This window comes from Planococcus citri, chromosome 5 (genome assembly GCF_950023065.1).
Source record: "Planococcus citri chromosome 5, ihPlaCitr1.1, whole genome shotgun sequence".
Classification (NCBI taxonomy): Eukaryota; Metazoa; Arthropoda; class Insecta; order Hemiptera; family Pseudococcidae; genus Planococcus; species Planococcus citri.
Genome location: NC_088681.1, coordinates 34052274 through 34071634, shown reverse-complemented (window position 1 = coordinate 34071634; position 19361 = coordinate 34052274). Strand labels below are relative to the sequence as shown.

At 33.9% G+C, this 19361-nt stretch overlaps 1 protein-coding gene across 9 annotated transcripts in view; it reads right to left on the bottom strand.

Annotated features, from left to right (window-relative positions):
* Positions 1-19361, bottom strand: part of LOC135846510 (ras-specific guanine nucleotide-releasing factor 2-like) — a 131857-nt gene that overhangs the window by 111467 nt on the left and 1029 nt on the right. For all 9 annotated transcript variants that reach the window (XM_065365629.1, XM_065365635.1, XM_065365632.1 and 6 more), the window contains exon 2: positions 15514-15763. In XM_065365629.1, the coding sequence (XP_065221701.1) occupies positions 15514-15723 (210 nt within the window). In that variant the 5' untranslated portion in view covers positions 15724-15763. The remainder of the gene's footprint in view (positions 1-15513; positions 15764-19361) is intronic.

Genomic DNA, 19361 nt, shown 5'->3' with positions numbered 1-19361 from the left:
TGGATAGAAACAGCGTAGGTGAAACCCTTAGAATCCTGTTTTGGAGGTACCACGCACTGGATGCAGATGAAACCCCGATTATGGGCTCAAAAATTGTCATTCGGTAGTACTAAACAAGAAATAGCATAAAAACTAAAATTCGAGTTCTATAGCCTTTCAGCTGTTTATCTGAATGTTTCAAAAAATACAATTTTTTTTATGGAAATGACTTTTTAAATTTTCAAAAATTCGCCAAAAATTGAAAAATGAAATTTACAGCTCAAAGTTGGCTTTGTTCGGCGTGTTTTGGATGCTCTTTCAATTTTTCGGTATTCGGTCCAAAAATTGTTCCTCTTGTTCTGATACCTCGCGACCTTGTTAAGCCAGGTTGAAAAGACGGAGGGACGTTACACAACATTTTTCAAAGTCAAAAAAAAATAAGAAAACTCCAGTTTCCTTTTTCTTTAATTTTGATTTCTTTTCAATCGATTCTTGATTCAACTTTTTCATAATCCTGCCACCTCACTCCTGGTTTAGTAATCAAATTTTTTAAAAATAAAATTGCTCATTGTCAGATATTTTTACCCAAAAAATATTCAACTAGCAACGATTTTTCTTTCATTTTTCTCTCTTCTAATGATCAAATGTCCCTCACACCAAAAAAATTTAATTTATGTCATCTTAGGTATTATATACATTTTAGGTGACCGGAAAGAGAAAAGAAGAGATACGTAGAAAATCACTACTATAATTTTTTACATGTATTAGCATCAAGTAGGTACATGTAGAACATTCGCCAAAAATAATTTTTCACATTTTTTCACCAAATTTTTGCACTTTTGAAACAAGACACGAGTTTTGAAAAAATCATATCGACCATAACCCCTTCGAAACAAGAGATGAACAGAGCTTAAAAAATATATTATTTATCACCCGTAAAAAGATCGCAATTGAAGGTACCAGAACGCTTTAAATTTTTCAATCGATCATAGATCCTTTCATTTTTAAGTCACGATGAAATTGAAATGACTTTTTTGTGCTCCTATTTAACTAGAGGACTAAGAGGACCTTTCAAAGTGTCCACTTCCACTTTGAACTGAACTGGTTTTTTTTTCTAAGAAAACCAAAATTTCAATTTCAGCTGCTCAAATTGATTTTTCGATTTTTTACTAATTTTTGAAAATCCAAAATTGACTGTTTTCGGCGATTTATGCTTTTTGAAAAAAATGTGTTCATACAGTAAGAATGATAAAAATTAGTCCTGAAATAAATATCAACTTCTAAAACTGAATTCAACTATTTCCAGACATTCTGGAGCCTCAGCACGATTTCCGATTTCTCCAGAAGGCGAAGAAATTAATTTAGGTAGCTAAAAATTCTCGACCTGTATAACGAGTTATGTTGATATTTGAGCCCATTTCTACGCAAACACATCGAAAATGATTTTTTGACCATTTTAGTGAAAAATTCAAATAATCAAAAAGTGCTATCTGCAAAGAGTTATGCAACCTCAAAAAATCAAAACTAAAGATCTCGTAAAGTCTCCCCTTCATACTCTGTGACCAGAAAACCAAATTACATGGCTATAATTTACCTACTATTTCATTCAACTGGGAAACTGAAAGCGCAAAAAGAACCTTTAACAACTGGAATACAATTTTTTTCGTCTTTAAATTTCATTGGTCATCATCTGGGTTCTGTGATCGTAATATCCTTCGCTTATTTCGCCATAAATACCATCGTCATATAATTTGTGACTTTTCTTTCCTCCATTCCATTCGAATCATTTCGTTAGTTTTTCCATTCGGCTCTCAAATGACTCCAGCTCCCATGAGACGTCGCGTCGCTTTGAGAAAACACGATACACGAAAGGAAAGAACAGGTTAAATCTTCGGTTTACAGCGAGTAAAACCGGCAATCCTGGAGGAATTTTACGCTCTTAATTATTTTTTACGAACGACGTAATTCGTTGATGGTAAAAGTACTTCAACGTTTTCAGTTTTATTTCCACGACCGGACCATGCAGTTATTTGAGGAGATAACCCGCAAGCCAGGCGAGTTGTTTCGAATTTAGCAGAACGAGTCAGTAATTTCACAACGTCAAATCAATTTTCGATAAGTACATTTATATATATATTTTTTGCAAGCTTATTCGCTTGGCTACACTTACATATGTCATAACGTTGACAAAAATCCGTTTTTTGAAATGCGCAACCGACATTAACGGGTCGATTTTTAGGTACAAATGTTCCAAAGCAGCACAAAAATTGATGCGTAAGTGATGAAGGTTTTTCTTACGTATATACCTACTCGTATACGAGATCCTGCGAGAAAATTGTCTACGTATCGTATGTGTAGGTATGTGTGGGGTGAGTGGAGGAGACAAACGAGGAGGGTAATCTTATTGCTATATTTTTGTTTGATGATGGTTGCTGAGGTGAAATTCGTTTTAGATAGTGGGACGTATAATAACTATACAGGTAGGTATTGTACGAAAGCCAAGCTATCTTGTCACACAAACGCGCCGTGTTATATAAGTTTAACGCTTTATAACAAAATTATTAAAATTTTGCAGACTTGACGGGTACCTACGCTGCGGTTTAATATGGCGAATCTAACAAATCTCATTTTAATACATACTTCGGCTGTAGGTATAAGTTACCTAAAAGCTCTCCGAGCACAAGTTTCATTTACTCGAGCAAAAGAAAGAAAACGAAACCGCAGGATAAACCGAAATTTAGCGCACACGAATCGAATACACACACAGAGTGAAAACCATTATTTAGAATGAAATTCGACTCCAGCAACAAACGATGAAGTGAAATTACGAGTATGTGGTATACGTACGAGAATAAAAAAAAAATCATTAAGCATTCATTTTGTTTGGAAAAAGTTGAAAAACAAATTGGTTAAAACGAATCGATTTTTGCTGTATATATTTGTACCATCGTAACGTAAAATGTTACGTGATTTTTAATTGCTAAAGTACCTACTATGGATCGATTAAAGATTAACAATGGATTTCATTTTTAAAATATACGACAATGGTATCGGATGTTGTTTTTTTAATAAAAACGTTCGCAGAACTTCAGTCGCTAGGGAGATTAATAAGATTAAAAGTTGCCACGCGAGAACATTCGTCGTATTTTAACCATAGAAATCATCGGATGAGTGTTGTAATTTAATTTTTTTTTAACGCGTTTCTTTTCACCGCATCGCATAGTAGGTACTCTCGTCTTATTCCATTTGAAATGTACGAACAAAAATGTAGGCATCGTTGCCTACTCTCTATGCTATGTCGGCCTATTTTGTAACCGAGTTTGTAACTTTTTATGCCATTCACGTTGAAATAAGAAGCTTAATTTTTTTCCTTTCTAAATGAGATTTATTCATAATTTTCTCCTAACAAAATATAAAACCCTGTAGCTCGTCGCTTCATTGCGGCAGAATAGGAGGAAAAAAACCCTTCTTAGCGAAGTTATACACGAAGCTGGGTCCTTAATTTGAAAAGAACTCATGTAAAGATGGCTCCATAATGAGATAATACCGAAAACCAACAGCTTCCATATCTCTATTTTATTACGTTCGTGTCACGCCTCCGGCTAATAACCGAAATGATCGAAAATAAAAGCAGAAAAGTTTAGATTCTTATATACGATGAATGTTGCGGGATGTGGGGGAGGGCACTCCCGCGCTTCGTAAAATTGTCGCCGAGATGAGAAGGTTTCAAAAAATGACGCTGAATGATTCAGTAGGTATGTTTCAGTGTTTGGTAATTTACTTTTTTCAACCATCTTAGAATCAATTTCATCAGAACAATAATTATGTACCTATGTACTATTTCTACAGTAGGATAGGTATCTTGAAACAACAAAAATCTCCCTCCCCTTCACTAAAACAAAACATACAAAATTTCACATGTTTTTCAGCAGCTGATTATTTTCGTGCAATTTAACGTATTTTTCGAAAAATGTTAAAATACTCGTACCTATGTACTTTGAAAATCAATTTTCTCTGCAACAAAATTTTTTCCTAAAACATACAAGTACAATGTTTCATGGTATCTAACAGAATTTTTTTGAAAAAATCACTACTTTTTCACTACCTTTTTTCAACAAAATTTTCAAAAAACTGTCCACTCGACCCCCCCCCCTCCGCGCACACAAAAAATTAACAGGGTGTCCTTTATTTTCGGAAAGTCATTTTCCCTAACTTTTCTACATTTCCCAGATAATTTTGTCCCATGTTTTATACGGGGCGTCTCAAAAGTAAGTTTCGTCATTTTTTTTTCTCCGGAACTACTGGACCAAACTGGATGAAATTTTGGGGATATCTAAGTTTTGAGTTGCTAATTACACTGTAATTTTTTCAAGTCCGTATGTTGGAGTGATCGCGTGCAATTGGTTCTCAAACATGGAGGTACGCTTTTAAACCCATGTTGGCTCAAAGTACCCTTACGAGATACGTTATCCAACGTCTACCAGCAAAAATTTGGTTCAAATTCACGAGGAAATGCGTCTAATGTGTAGACTTAACATCGTGAATGGCCAAATGATGCGTTTATGGAGGAAATCATTGGAAGAATTGTCACACTGAACCTACGCTTCAGAAAATTCGTCATTTGTCGTGAAAAGGCCGCCTCAACGACAATCTCATGTCATTTGACAACACTCAAGATATATGCGATGCGCTCGAGGAATATTTCTTTCATCAACGCACCATTTGGACATTCACGACGTTAGGTCTATAGACTAGACACATTTCCACGTGAATTTGAACCAAATTTTTCCGGTAGACGTTGGATAACGTATCTCGTAAGGGTACTTTGAGCCAACATGGGTTTAAAAGTGTACCTCCATGTTTGAGAACCAATTGCACGCGATCACTCCAACATACGGACTTGAAAAAATTACAGTGTAACCAGCAACTCAAAACTTAAATATCCCCAAAATTTCATCCAGTTTGGACCAGTAGTTCCGGAGAAAAAAATGACGAAACTTAATTTTGAGACGCCCCGCATACTTCAATTTAAAGAGGTTGTGAGGGGGGAGGTGGGATAATTTTTTTTCATAAGTTTCTTTTCAAACTGACGGAGTAGTGAGATTTTGAAAATGTTTACTTCAAGATGCCAAAAAACGAGTTTATTTTTTGGTTTTTAAAATTTTAGAATTGAATGTTTTTTTAAACGAAGTTGATTTTGAAAAAAAAAACAGAACATGCCCAAGCGAGGGCGAAAGCTTTTGAAAATTTTTACTTCGAGAGGCATAAAAACGATTTTTTTTGTGATAATTTTATTTTTGGATTTAAAACTCAATTTTTTAAACGAAAATTCCATCTTGATATTGAAAAAGAAAAGAAAATTGATTGTTTTTTCAAAATTCCAGGGATTTTTTGTGAAAATTACAAAATTCTCTGATATTTTTAGACCGACTAAATTTCCTTACTTTTCCCGGCTTTCCAGAAGAATGGATACCCTAATTAACAAAGTCGAATTTTTTACAGGAAAATTTTCAAAAAAAATTGGAAAAATTGTACACAAAGTATTTTTTTTATTTTCAATCAAAATTATAAAGAAAAAACAATTGAACACAATGACGAATTTTTTCACACCTAATTATAGTTTGGAAAACTACTACTAACAAAGGGAACCACTCGATCTAATAAACTTTGAATGAAAAAATCCATAAAACTAAGTTAGATCAAAACAGCAGATCTCAAAACCCTCACAACCAAAAATTTAAAGGCTAGGTTGTGAGGGGGCGGATTGCCCCCACTGCCAAAGGTAGTGCTTACATTATGAACCCCTTATATTGAAAATATTGGTAACGTCTGAAATACTTTAGAAATAGGCTAAGTACATATACGGTTGCGATGTACTCGCGCATATAGGGCTGCGCACCCTTCTATTAAAGGGTTCGCGGCGCCTTTGACATTTATAGCCCGAGATAGGGATTTTGGGCATAAATAAGGAAAGTCACATAAATTCTACAATTTATGTGTAAGTAAATGTACTTAGCAAGTGCGTGATTGGTCCACCACTTTTGGGGGTGGGAAATTGACCATCTTACGCTCCTTTTATAATACTGATTTTCGTGAACAAAGCTCAGTTCTTTCTTGGGTTCGGATATTCGCGATAGTCGGTTCTTAAGTCAGTGCTAACACAATAATACCATGGACGAGCCCCCAATTAGGGGAGGCCATGGTATGGCTCTTTTTCGTTTAACGCCATCTCGCGCATGGTTAATTTCTTTTAATAAAAATAGATTAATCGATCTTCCATCGATTAATAACAAGTGTACCTGTTTGGTGATTGAGGAATGCACCCGGGCATATCCTCATTACGCAAAGTGATACAAGCGCCTCTTTTAGTTAAGTTCCATCGATGCCATTAAGTATTAGGTTGGCTTTAGAAGAGATGGAAAACGTGTACAGTCCAAGTAAGTGGTGCTTGCACCTACTTCGTTTATTATTAAGCCTTTTTTCCCATAGAGGTGTAGACCAAGGTGTCGAACCCTATGGTGACCAAAATCATGTGCTTTTCGCGTAAACTTTATGTGATTATTCTCGTGTATATATTTTCATGTGTGTAATTTCTCCTATCCTATTTGTCATGTCTCATAGGGTAAAATTTTATAATTAGGATTATTGTTTCATTTATAATGACCCACATCTCGTATATATGTGAAGGTCATTCTCTTGTTTAAATTCATCCGGTTTCTTACTCTCTGTCAAAATTATTAACTATTGGAGTATTCGATGAATTTATGTATAAAAGTGTAAATACAGGTCATAAGTAAATTAGATTCGTATTTATTACATGTGTTTACACATAATAATGTATAGGGCAGATTAGTCAAACTACGCCCGTCTGAGCTATCCAGGTATTGGCAAATATTCCCCGCCTAAGGAATATTTCTAAATTTAACCCCCATAGTAGTCACTCTTGTCTCCACTATACCACAGTAGTTCAGCTAGTCCCCCCTATATCAAGGTCAAGTTCATTTTTAGATGTTTATCGAACTTACGAAAATTCAAATAATTTTGAAAAATTGCTGTTACAGCAAATTTTCATCTTTTTGATAATTTTTTGTTCCAAACTAGTCGAATTGAAAGGAGTAGTTAGATACACTTTCAAAATTACATTTTCTCCCCCCCCCCTCCTCCACCGACCATGAAAATTCTCATTTTTCTCCTGGAATTCAACATTTTACTCAGTAAGGACAGAATTTTAACACCCTAAATGGAAAATTTAGGGTCCTGTGCGGTTAGGTTTAAAATTTTGCAAAACTGTCCAAAAATTGCATAAGCTGATGAAAAACTTTATTGGTGAATACTTGACCTGATTTCTAGTCGAATTTGAATTGCAATCACGTCCGAAAATCCAATTTTAACATGAGTACGAAAAAAATTTTTTTTTGGAAACACAAATTTTTCAAAAAAAAAAATCAAAAAATGAGAAAAAATATAATTGTTTTGCTCATATCAAAAGTGCACCTCAAAATGCGTCGCGTCGGTAGTTGGGATATGAACTGGAAAAAAGATAATTTAGAAAATTCAAAAGAATTTGGGGCTCTTCAATCGAACATTTCAGGATTTTCAGCCATTGTTTTGAAAAAATAGCCCACAAAATATAGCGTTGAAAAACTACAGATCATAAATATATTTTATTGGAAAATTTGAATTTACAGTTTTTCACATGTTCTTGAATTTGACTAATTGGTGAAAAATTCATTTTTGAACTGGTACTTCTGGAATCTCGTGGTAACCACCTAGAATCGCTGGACAGTGCCGCCGAGTGCCAATGTGAGCCTGGGGCGAAAAAATGAAGGTCTCTTGAAAATTTTTCACCCCAGTTCCCTCCTCAGAAGCAAGTAGGTATTTTTTTAAAAATTGAGGTCGAAAGTGAGTTGTTTAAAAACAGAATTTTTTCGTAAATTTTCCTCCATGAAATAGTCCTCCGCCCTCCCGATTGATAATTTCGTATCATCACACAAGTTTCTTCCAAAAAAATTTTCAAAACGAAATTTTCTCAAATGAGAAGTTGACGTATCCACGTTTGCTTCTGATTTTTGAAATTTCAAAGTATAATTTTGTCCCTCTAGCTTTAGCTTACTCTATCTAGGACTGCATATCCATCACTAAATCGACCCAAGGCAATTTCAGCGATCTTCACTGGCACCAAATTTAAAATGCGTTTAGCCTCCTTTCGCTTTAGCGCATAAAATGACGAAAATGTTCGTTTCAGAATCGAACGAGCCATCCAGATCAGAACAGCATCATTACAAAGGTCAAAGGTGTACAAAATTCTCTCACACGATCATCTAGGTTTGAAAAATTTCAGTGTGTAATTTGTCGAATGGGAGGTTCTACAAGCTTGTTATACTATTTGTTGCGTAGTAAACGAGACGCTGCTAGTTTTCCTTTGGTTTTCCACAAATCTCAGCAATTTGTAACCATACATCTTCGATATACTACAACGTCGAATTTTTCGAAAACAATAATTTACCGTGGTTTGATGAATTATTGGCGACCATCGGGAGACATTTATTTGTATACACAACTCGGGTAAGTACGAGTATAAGTAACTTTGTCATTTGAAGAGAATGAGACCTGTAAGTTAGCCAGGTCATTCGTATTCGTGAAAAAAAACACGTCAATTTTCTCGGCATAAGGTAGGTAAAGAAGGTATTCGGACGATATACTCGACGTACAGTGATTAAATCTCACTTTCCGTATCTCTCTTTCTCTTGCCATTTCTCTCTAACTAGGTCACTTAATGTTTTGAAACTCACGTAGGACAAGATGATTAATTATTTAAGAAGGTATTTTACCTCTCGCAAGGTGTGTTTTTCTTATAACCCATTTTTACCTATATATACCTACTTGGAGTTTTTATTTTATACCTAATAGTTTTCGGCAGTAATATTTTGCCTGTATCCTTCTTAATCCCTAATTTGCCAACGCGATGGTATGTTTTGTTTTAAAAACCTCGCTTGTTTTTTTTTTCTTCCGCCATCGTTATAGTAAGTATATAGAGGATAATGTTTTGCTGTAATTTAGTAAATCGAATAAAAGTCACGGTTTTATATAAGACTTTCCTTTCTCGAGTGTAACATGGAAATTTTATACCTTCATCAATTAACGAAAAGTTGCCACGTTGAAAACGAGAAGCTAGAAATTTGGCAAACTAAAGAAACCCTGAAAAAGATTTTTATTTTCTTTGTAAATATCACACCGTGTAACTTAATTTAACTTGGTTGCTGCTCTAGCTCGTTAGCTTTCTTTATATCCTTTTTTTTTCTATGTGTGACCAATGTATCGATACAACGACAGTCTTTTCTTCTTTTCATTCCTTTTTTTTTTCTAGGAGAAGAATTTTATAGTTGGTTATTTTTACTTTTTACATGTGCCAAGATGTGCTTAGTTAGAAACCGTAGAACAAATAGTGATCTTTAAAGTAGGTATAAAATGCGAATGGTACGAGTATTTTTTTTAAGTATTTGCAGTTTGATAAAAATTTCCAATGTTGTCTTTCCTCTTGGACAAGACACAAGAAAAGCGAACCTGTTGCGCGTTCTTACGAAGAAGCAACGATTCTCTAGAGAGAATCTTTCTTTTCTTTTCGTTCTTAGCGAAATTTCCAGGTTATTATCCTTTTATTAATTCTGGGTACGGGATGATATTAGATAAAGCTACAAATGACCAAGATTAAAACGAACGCGAACGCCTGGTTTTTGTAGTAATTTATTCGGCCGTATTATTTTCGCGCCGAGGGAGAATTGCTTTCATTTGATATTTTATTCTTCGAGCCGATTTTGCGGTAGATTGTATATAGCTGTAGACTCAAATTACATATTTTACTCGTGCATTCTGGCTTCTATTCTATCTGCGATACGCTGCTTTGGACGACTCAATTTTTCGTTCGATTTGCTTCTGTTGACCGGAATGATTGCTACGGAGTGAAATTTCGATATATCGAAAAAGTTGTGTATTGTTGACTGCTTCTTGTGTCGCCTTTTTCTAGAAAACGTTATACTGAGAGAAACCAACTTATGTATTAGAATTTCAAATTCTATACCAAAAATATACCATTTTGGCGCTTCTGTATAGAAAATATTCGTATGTCGTTTCTCTCTCTCTTTCGAGACGTTTTTTTTTCTTCTTCACGCTATACCCTGGCACGAGCTATAAGTATTTTCGACGTTTTTATGAAAAATAATTCTCCGCATTTTAACTGTTTCATACGCGAGCCGAATAATATACGCCGTTCAACGTAAAGAAAATAACTTTAGCATATATTGATCTCTTTTCTCATCTTTTCAAACTATAGCGACGACGGTTTCATGATCCGAAATCTAAATTAATTTAATAACGGTCACCGCGAATATGCAGATTTATTCGCGCCACAGTATTTAAAACGTAATTTATTACATTTTTCTCATCGTCGATTTATTCTCGTGAATATAATACTTCGTGGAGCAAAAAACCTACATCTCATCTTGTTTCGGCTGTCTGAGTTTGTTTCGAAAAGTTTTCTTTCATCGAAATTATAGCCTCTTAATTCGCTCGAATTAACGTCTTATTTACTATAAAAAGAAAAAATAAAAAAAAATGCGCCGAATTTTAAATCAATTCGCTCGAACAGTTGGTGCTTTTCTAATCGATTTATGTGGTTCGGATATTTTCTAAAATAATACCTATTCCGTTCTGTTGTCGTATAAGGTCGCCGTCGTTAAATTACTAATTTACGAATTGAATTCGTCGAGAATTCACGCGTAATTTTTCGTCATCGAATGTCGTAGCTATGTGTACTTTTGATGTTGACAAAAATAAAAGAAAACAAATTAACATTTGTGCTTAACGAAGACTGTTAGGTAACCAAGGAACCTTACAGTTATTTGAGCTCAATGCTCATATGTATAATGTTGGATCATATTTTCCCCTTCAAGCCAGAGAACCCTAAAGGAATGCCCGTGGTGAAAATTCCAGGAATCTAATCGCAAAATTCCTGATCTCATGAATTTACCAATTTTTTAAAATGGGAATTTCTGTGCTTATTCTGCAAAAAAAATCCGACTATTCAGCTGAAAATTTGTAGGTAGTGATTACTTCTACTTGGTACTTACTCGTATACATTTTTTAATTTTCTCAATATTTTGAGGTTCTCCCTCGGAAAGTAGGTAAGTAAGTTGATATGAGGAAATATGCCTTCATCACCTTAGAGATGGTTAAATTAATGTATCCCTATGTACTGGAAGTATGTTAAGGCTCCTGCATCGGATCTCTAACCAGCAACTTCACTTAGTTTCAGCGATTCGCGATGGCTGGTTCTCTGTCAACTCCGCCCCTGTTTCCTGTCTTAGCCCACTTTGTTAGGTGGATAATTTGTGCTGACAACGTGATTTTATTCTAATTATGTCTAATTATCACAGTACATTGCATATTCTCCGATCCTGCCGGCCATTGGAGAATATGTCTCGTCGAAAAGGTACTTCGTGTATTACATTTCTGTCAACGTTGTCTATTATTGGGGACACCCGTGAAAGAGGCAGAAAAAGCATACAGTGTCATTAGTAAGTAATTGCTTCGATTTCCATTAACATAATATTACTTCATCGCTAATTAATAATTAATAAGCTTACACTTATCATTATTATTATGATTATTCTATAGTTGAATCGGTCAGTACAGAAAGGGGATAAGTCCATTTTTGCGTTTTTCAGGAATAACAAAAAACTGATTCATTCAAAAATCAAAAAATTTTAGTAAACATGCTTAAGGTCATTGAAAGAGGACCCCAAGACACAACTTTTAGCGCAGTTTCCAAAAAAAAATATTCACGTGCGCCGGTGCTGTTGCTGCCTAAACAAATGGGACTTAGACCCTTTCTGCACTCAATCGACAAAATTTCTTTTGAAATTTCTCGGGCACGAATGGGGCTTGATTCTACATCTAAGTATGTACATCATTTAGACTGCTATCTCGTTTAAATTGACCAAAAACCCCTTGAGTTGTAAGACTTTTTGCCGAAGTTGTTAATTTTTTCATCATTTTTCAGTTCAGAGATTAACTTAAATTTCAAAAAATGGTCTTCTCAAAAATGTTAGTTATTTTTCAAGGAATTTAAAACATTTTACAAAAAAGTCATAAATGCGGATCCGCCCTTTTTCTGCGCCCAAATACCACTTTCCCTGCAGTTTTGCGGAAATCTGACATCACCAGTCGATCCGCCGTACTTTGAAACCCCCATTTCCGCAAAAAAAATTTTTTTCAAAAATGTGACTTGTTACGTTTCCGTACTGACCGATTCAGTTAGTAACGCGAGTTGTAAGATATCAGCCAGAGCTTTTATCCATTATAAAATAAACTCATACTTATTTTATATTGACTAACCTTGAAAGTGTATTTTTTGCGTTATTCTTGAATATAGTGTAGTCTCGATAACTCAAACTCTGTTAACTCGAAAACTCCAGTAACTGGAAGCAAAGTCTGTTTCCCTTCAACTCCCCATAAGACTCAATGTAAAATTCACTTCTTTAACTCGAAGTAAAAAGTCCAAAACCTCCGATAACTCAAAGTACAATTTTTGAAAAATATAGAAACAACCTCTGTAAGTCGAACGTTGGTAACATTTTGCCTCTATAACTCGAATATCTTGTTGAAAAAACTTGTAAATGCAAATCTCATTGATGTAAACCTCTTTTACAAACTCATCATCTAGTTACTTATGTACCTTTATGTCCATAAACATGTACGTTTCACTCAAATATGTACACGGGTATAATACGTGTTTCTATTTCACTCCATGGTAAAAAAAAACATTGATCTAATTCAAATTTCGCTAACTCAAAATATACCAAAAACAAACTTCCATAACTCAAACTCCGAAAACTCAAAGTGAACTCTTTCTCCCTTCAGCTTCGAGTTATCGAGACTCCACTGTACTAATAAATCACATAATCAGTAGTCATCGTGAGTATGTATTAATTTTGTACTTATGAAGAACATTATGTATAGAGTAGAGGGTATTTTACTGAAACCTCTCCTATTATGTATATGAGCTATCCACCGCAAGGTAATTATTCCTTCCCTAGGGAATAATTATTGGCTTAAATACGTAAATAGGAATTAAAATAATTTCCACCCCTCTCACTCTATCAAAGTGTAACCAAAAAAGTGATTTTAAACCAGCATTTCAAAAAAAAGAGTAAATTGTGCAAAAAATTTTGATTTTAATTTTGATTTCTCATTCTCAACATTTTTGAACCCACTTTCAATATAAGCAACCAAATCAAAAAAAGTATTTTTCAGAGCACTTCGTTCTGCTATAAGTCACTTTTTTTTCATAGCCAGCCCTCCCCCCTCACACCAAAAAAAGTATGCCAATCAGTGGACAATTTTTGAATGTATCAAAAACATGTAAAAAAAACACACAAAAATACACCACCGAAATAAATTTTAGTCGCTGAATTTAATTTTTGGTGAGTATTAAAAAACTCAAAATTGACTGAATTTTTATGGTTAGGAGAAATCAAAATTTAATAAAACTAAGATAAAAAGCTGAAATTTATTGGATCATATCTTATTTTCGACCTTTCAAATCAATTTGTTGTGAGTTTGAGCCTTTTCAGAACCTTCAGCAGATTTTTATATTTTTCTGTACTGTAAAGACGCTGAATTTCATTTCGATTTTTTTCTACGACAATTTTTCCAAAACTGTTGGTATAAGTAATCTAAAAATCTATCGTAGGTTTCAAAGGGACTTGAAACTATTTCCAGTCGAGATTCGAGAAATCGAAGATGAGACACAATCCAGATTTCAATTTCAACAAATTTTGATATTTTTTCACAGAATATAAACCACTTGGATTTTCAAAAATTCGCCAAAAATCGAAAAATGAAATTCAACATCGAAAATTTTGTGTTGTGGTGTATATTTTTGGATGTTTTTTCAACGAGAAAAACAAGTTTCTCATTTCATCTCTTTGTCACCCGTAATTTTTTTCATTCGGGCTCAATTGTAATATGCACTATGCATTACAATATTTTTATTCTCATTCAAAACGCAAATTGCCTCCCCTTTACCCTTCCCTCCACCCTTAAACTTTTTTTCTGAAATCATTTAAAGTACATTGGCTGGAAGAATTGTAGTCTTGAATGAGAAAATAAGTTAGTATGTAGCAAAAAAAATGAATAAATAAACTTCATTAGGACGAATCGGCGAAAAAAAAAAGGTGGAAAAATGTTGACAAAATTCACAGGAGACATAATTTTTTGTTGTTGGGTTGGAAGTGACAAATCAGAAGCATGCTACAAGAATTACGTGATGCAGTGCGAATTTAAATACTCAATTATACTGCCCCTTCTAGCGGTGTAGTAGGCAAACATTCTGTAATGTTTAGTCATTCGGGTTCAAATGACATCAAGTGGAAAACGACAAACAGCGAATGAAATTGTAGACTCATTATGTCTTGTTTTGGTCGTAAGAACGTAGCCTAAAAGTATATCTTGAATCTTGGACACTCCATACAGGGAAACTCAATATTTGAATTAATTTTTTTGAAATTTCCATTAAGGTGTCCAAAATATAATGCAAAGGTTTTCTTCGCTTTTTTTTTTTGACAAATTGGAGGGTGATTCGATTTAAAAATGTGGGGAAGGGTCTCAAAAGACTACAGAAAAAATTCCAGATGTCTGATTTGAGGCACCACTTTTCTTCCGAGGTTTCAAATTTTAAAATTTACTTTGAAAATCAAAAACCGATGAAAATTTTTTTTGTGATCAATTGATCATAATTATGTACATTTGGAAATAAGAAACCAGTTTGCACTTTTCCTTTTCCAAGTGTTTTGCATGACTCAGGTACAGAAAAAAAAACATTCAAAAGTTGTAACTTACAATAAAAAAACGTTTAAAAAATGAAAAAATTTTGAAAACGGCGTTCTTATTTCTTAAATGATATGCTATAGTCAATCATCGTCCCCAAAAAAAGTTCAGTCTTCAAAGCCTCCTCTCCACCAATTTTCCAAAAAAAAAAAGTCAAAGATAGCCCACCCTAGCAGGTACCAATATCAAAATTCACGAAAACTGGGTGTTTTTCGACAACACAAAAATAGCAAAACTGAAGAAAACCCATGTAATAAGTTATTTACACAAAAAAGGGCAAAACTACGAACACGGAAGCTTCGACGAACATTTTCTAGGTAAGTACTTACCTAATTTTTTTCATCTGCGCGCGCTCTCTTACATTATTTAACCATGTGATATCTTTTTTAAAAAGATACTAAAAGATACTTTTTAGTGTATTTCAACAACCTCTTAAATCAGAAAATGGAAACCTCGTAAAATAGTTTTACGACTAAGTATAAAGAAGCTAATGGTAATTTATTCCTGAGTCTAGAAAGCTGTAGGTACTGTACGAGTCGAGTATACTACTCGTATAACAGGTGCATCTAGCGATGAAAATTACACCGTCGATCTCGTAATTTTTGAAGCGCGTAAAACGATTATATGATGAGAAAATTTTTCACTCACCTGGTACAAAACGAACCACCTTAGCTGCCACTTATTACTATCCGCAGTTCTTTTGTGAAGGTATCCGGCTCGAGAATGGTCGAAGTGAGCCCTTTCCGACAGCATGACTAGCTGACTGTCGTTGACACGAATTGAACGTTGCATTTTTGGACTCAGCATCTTGGGGCTGAAGTTGCTTCTCGAACGACGGGTAGAATCTACCGAATCCATTGATGTTTTTAGGAAATGTCGCTGTTGAACTCGTAAGGATCTGGAATTGAAAATTTCAACTGTTAATAAAAATGTGCGATGAATTTTCAAAAAAAAAAAAAAAATGTTCGGGACTTATTCTAAACAAATAGGTTTTTGTTTAAAGAAGGAAATAAAAACGAAAGATAGGTGATTTGGTAAGTTATGGTGTACAACAAGTCAGCCTTTAATTTTCTCGTCAAAATCTATGAGTAGGAATCAGTTGAATAATATCAAACGATGCTTAAACATGATGATGGAGAAGGTTAGATATAACATTATTAAAATTTAATGCATTCATTTTACAAAGCTGATAAAAATAATTTTACTCATTTACTTGACTCATTACCCCCAAAAAAAAAGTTAACAACGCACACATTTAGTCAAACTGAAAGTCTGTGTAAAGTTTTGAAAACTTTAAAGATAAACAATTTAATCCCTTATAGCTATTTTCATTTTTTTTTTTTTTTTTTTTTTTTTGCAAACGAATCCATTTTTTCATCTATACCAATATTGGATTTTTCAAAACCTCAGGCCTTTCTCCTGTTCCAAAACGAGCTTGTCAATTGCAAAATTCAAAGTCCACAAACTGTCTGAGATACCTACTCTATATAATATGTAGTTTTATAAGGGTTTTAATCAACTTTAAAATGCAGCAAAAGTCGAATAAAGTATAATTACTACATTTTATCGTTCATAATTTAATCAAAGTTGATCGATCCTACAAAGCTGGCTTTTGAAAACTTGTAGTACCTATCTAAGCATTGAGTTATTTACGTACAATAAGTAGGTATGTTGTTTTACTTTGAAAACTTGTAAGAAATTTCCATGAATTTTGACACAATGTCAGACTATTTAAAACATTGAAAAACGATCAATTTCTGGAATTTCTATTTACATTAAAGCAGACTTTTAGATATCAAGTCTGAACTTGGGGAAAAATTGATAAATTTGCTAAAATTAAGCACTTATGTCAAAATTTTAAAAACAGCTTCTGGTATTTTTCCAGGCCTTTTTGTTTATTTGGAATTCCAAATATGTATTTTGATTTAATTTGAACAAAAAACACATCCATGATTTAAAACTTTCCTTGGGATAGGTAATCAAAAACTTATCAAATTTTTCCAAGTTTTTCTCCCTTCTTTTTAATTTACGTCATTTCTGTACTTCATTTCGTTTCAGTCAGTTTTTTGATGTTTTTCAACACGATTTCCCCATCAAAATCAGGAATTAATTTACACCATTTTAATAAAAGAGACAAGATGTAGGGTCACGAAAATCAACGAAAAAAAAAAAAAAACTACGAATATGAAAACAATGTGAAATATGATCCCGAGACGGCTCATTTGGACGACCTCAACATAACAAAACCTCTCTCGAAAAGCCTATTCGTCTAAAAGGAAACTCGACGTAAAGTGAAATACTTTGAGTAACTGAAATGTAAAAATAATAACCGCGCAGTCAAGTTATTTCATTCGCTTATTTAGCACTATTGTTCTTGGGTATGTTTGCCATCGAGAATACAACTCCACAAACACCGAGCGTATTTCGCTATTCGCCTCTTTTGTATAGGTTTGTGTGCTTTTTTGGAGTAAATTGTACAAATAATAGGTATAGCTAGCTAGCTAGCTAGCTACATTCGCATTGTAAGTGGGCCGAGTTTGTAATAAGGTTTTGGGAAAACAACACGCTGCCTTGTTGGCCAAATGGTTGATATAAACCAAACTCTCCGAGAATATCCCAAAATGGCAATGATGCTAAAGGCGATTCGGTGTTATTTGCTATATTACTTTTTCCTTCTCTCTGATGGCTTTCCCGTTATTTTATTAACGCGTTATTGAACTGCTAGGTATGGTAGTCAGGAAAATTCCCATTGTTATACCTGTATCATGATTTACCTGCTGCGGGTGATGAGGGGTTTTCGCGTGGAGACTTTTTTCTTTTGATTGTGACCTTTGAGAATGCCTTTCGGAACAGTTTGTGGGATAAATTTTTTGAAATAAAGTATACAGATAAATAGTACTTGGATCAGACCACTTCGTCAAATTTTATTGCAAGTCTTCTCATTTTAAAGACGGAGCTAGAGTTCATAGATGCAGATAACTAACATTTAACAACACAGGGTGTCTGGAAAGTGCAGGCATAATCAAACTGAAAATTCAAACATAACCGAGTACCACTGAAAAAAACTTCACTGAAACATTCTGTCCAATTTTAACTGCGAAAAAGTCTCTACTTTTTGCTTAAAATTGTTAAAAAATTTCGCATTCACGCCAAAAATTACTATAAAGCTCTCTCCCTTTTTATAAAATTATCCAAAGTCACGCTTACTGCCAAAAATAGCAAACAGTCTCGCTTTTTTACTAGAAATTGCAAATAATTGTGTTTTTTTTGGTTATACCTAGTTTCCAAAAGGTTCCATCCCGAAGTCTCGATTGAATTTCGCAATCAACTCAACATGTTGAAATCAGAATGTAAAGCAAATTTTGCTTTTCAAACTGCACTGCGTAAAATTTTATGCAAATTGCATCTTTCAAAAATTTACTAGAGTTTCGAAGACTGCTCAAAACGGTTCAAAACCGTTTCCAATCGATTGAGAGGGGGAGGGAGTATCAAAAATAGTGTAACAATCATTTGGGTCAACTTGGTATAATTTTGATTTTGTTTCTCATTTTTAGCCAAAATTTGGTCTTTGAAAATTCCCCAAAAATTGAAAAATGCACTATTGGACACCTAAAATTTTGTTAGGTATATGATTTTTTTGCATGATTTTTTGATTGTCCAATTCAAAAAATTTTCTAAAACTTGCTTTTTTTGGAAGAGGGGATTCTTACGTAGAAGAAATGTTGCATAGTAGAAATTGAAAATTGAAAAGAAGTATCTCTTTGATTTGCTGCATTTTTTTATTTTTCCTGACGGAGGACCAAGGGAGGTTTTTTGGGTATCATTTGGAAGAGCGTACTAGGAAGAAATACAAATAAAATTTTCAAGAAATTCTAGCATACGTCATAAGTTTCTCCCACTCTGAGGGGCTTTATTCAAGAGGTCCAATACTATTTTAGGAGCCGAAGAAGCTTTTTTCTCAAAAAGGTTTTTTTTTGAAAAATTCCAACACAGAATTAGAATTTTTTTTAAATGTTCGCTGATTTTGATTTATTTCCACTGTTTGAATTTTCTCAAGTTTTGAGAAGCCTTTTATGAGGGAACGAAAATAGCTCGAGGGACGAGGGAAGATTTAAAAAAAAAAACTGGATTACATTTAAGAATTATCATGAAAAAACATAAAAATTTCAATGTGGTGAATTTTTTTGGTTTTTTAAACTTGAAAGCTCCTGGCACCACTTTTTTCGAATTTAGGGAGAATCAAAAAATAAGGAATTATTTCCATATAAAATCTTATTACTTTAAAATAGTATGAGTCACCCTAGTCACCATATCATTTCCTTCCTCCCTCTGACAGGTACGAAAGTAGCGATGACATTACATATTCGTATTTATTTCATCTCAATAAATTTACCCACTCATGTGTAAGTACTTCCTTTGAAAATGTTTGAAAATCTAAAACGAAGATTAAATACGCACGCAAAAACAATAAATACACCATGTTTACCTAAGTAGTA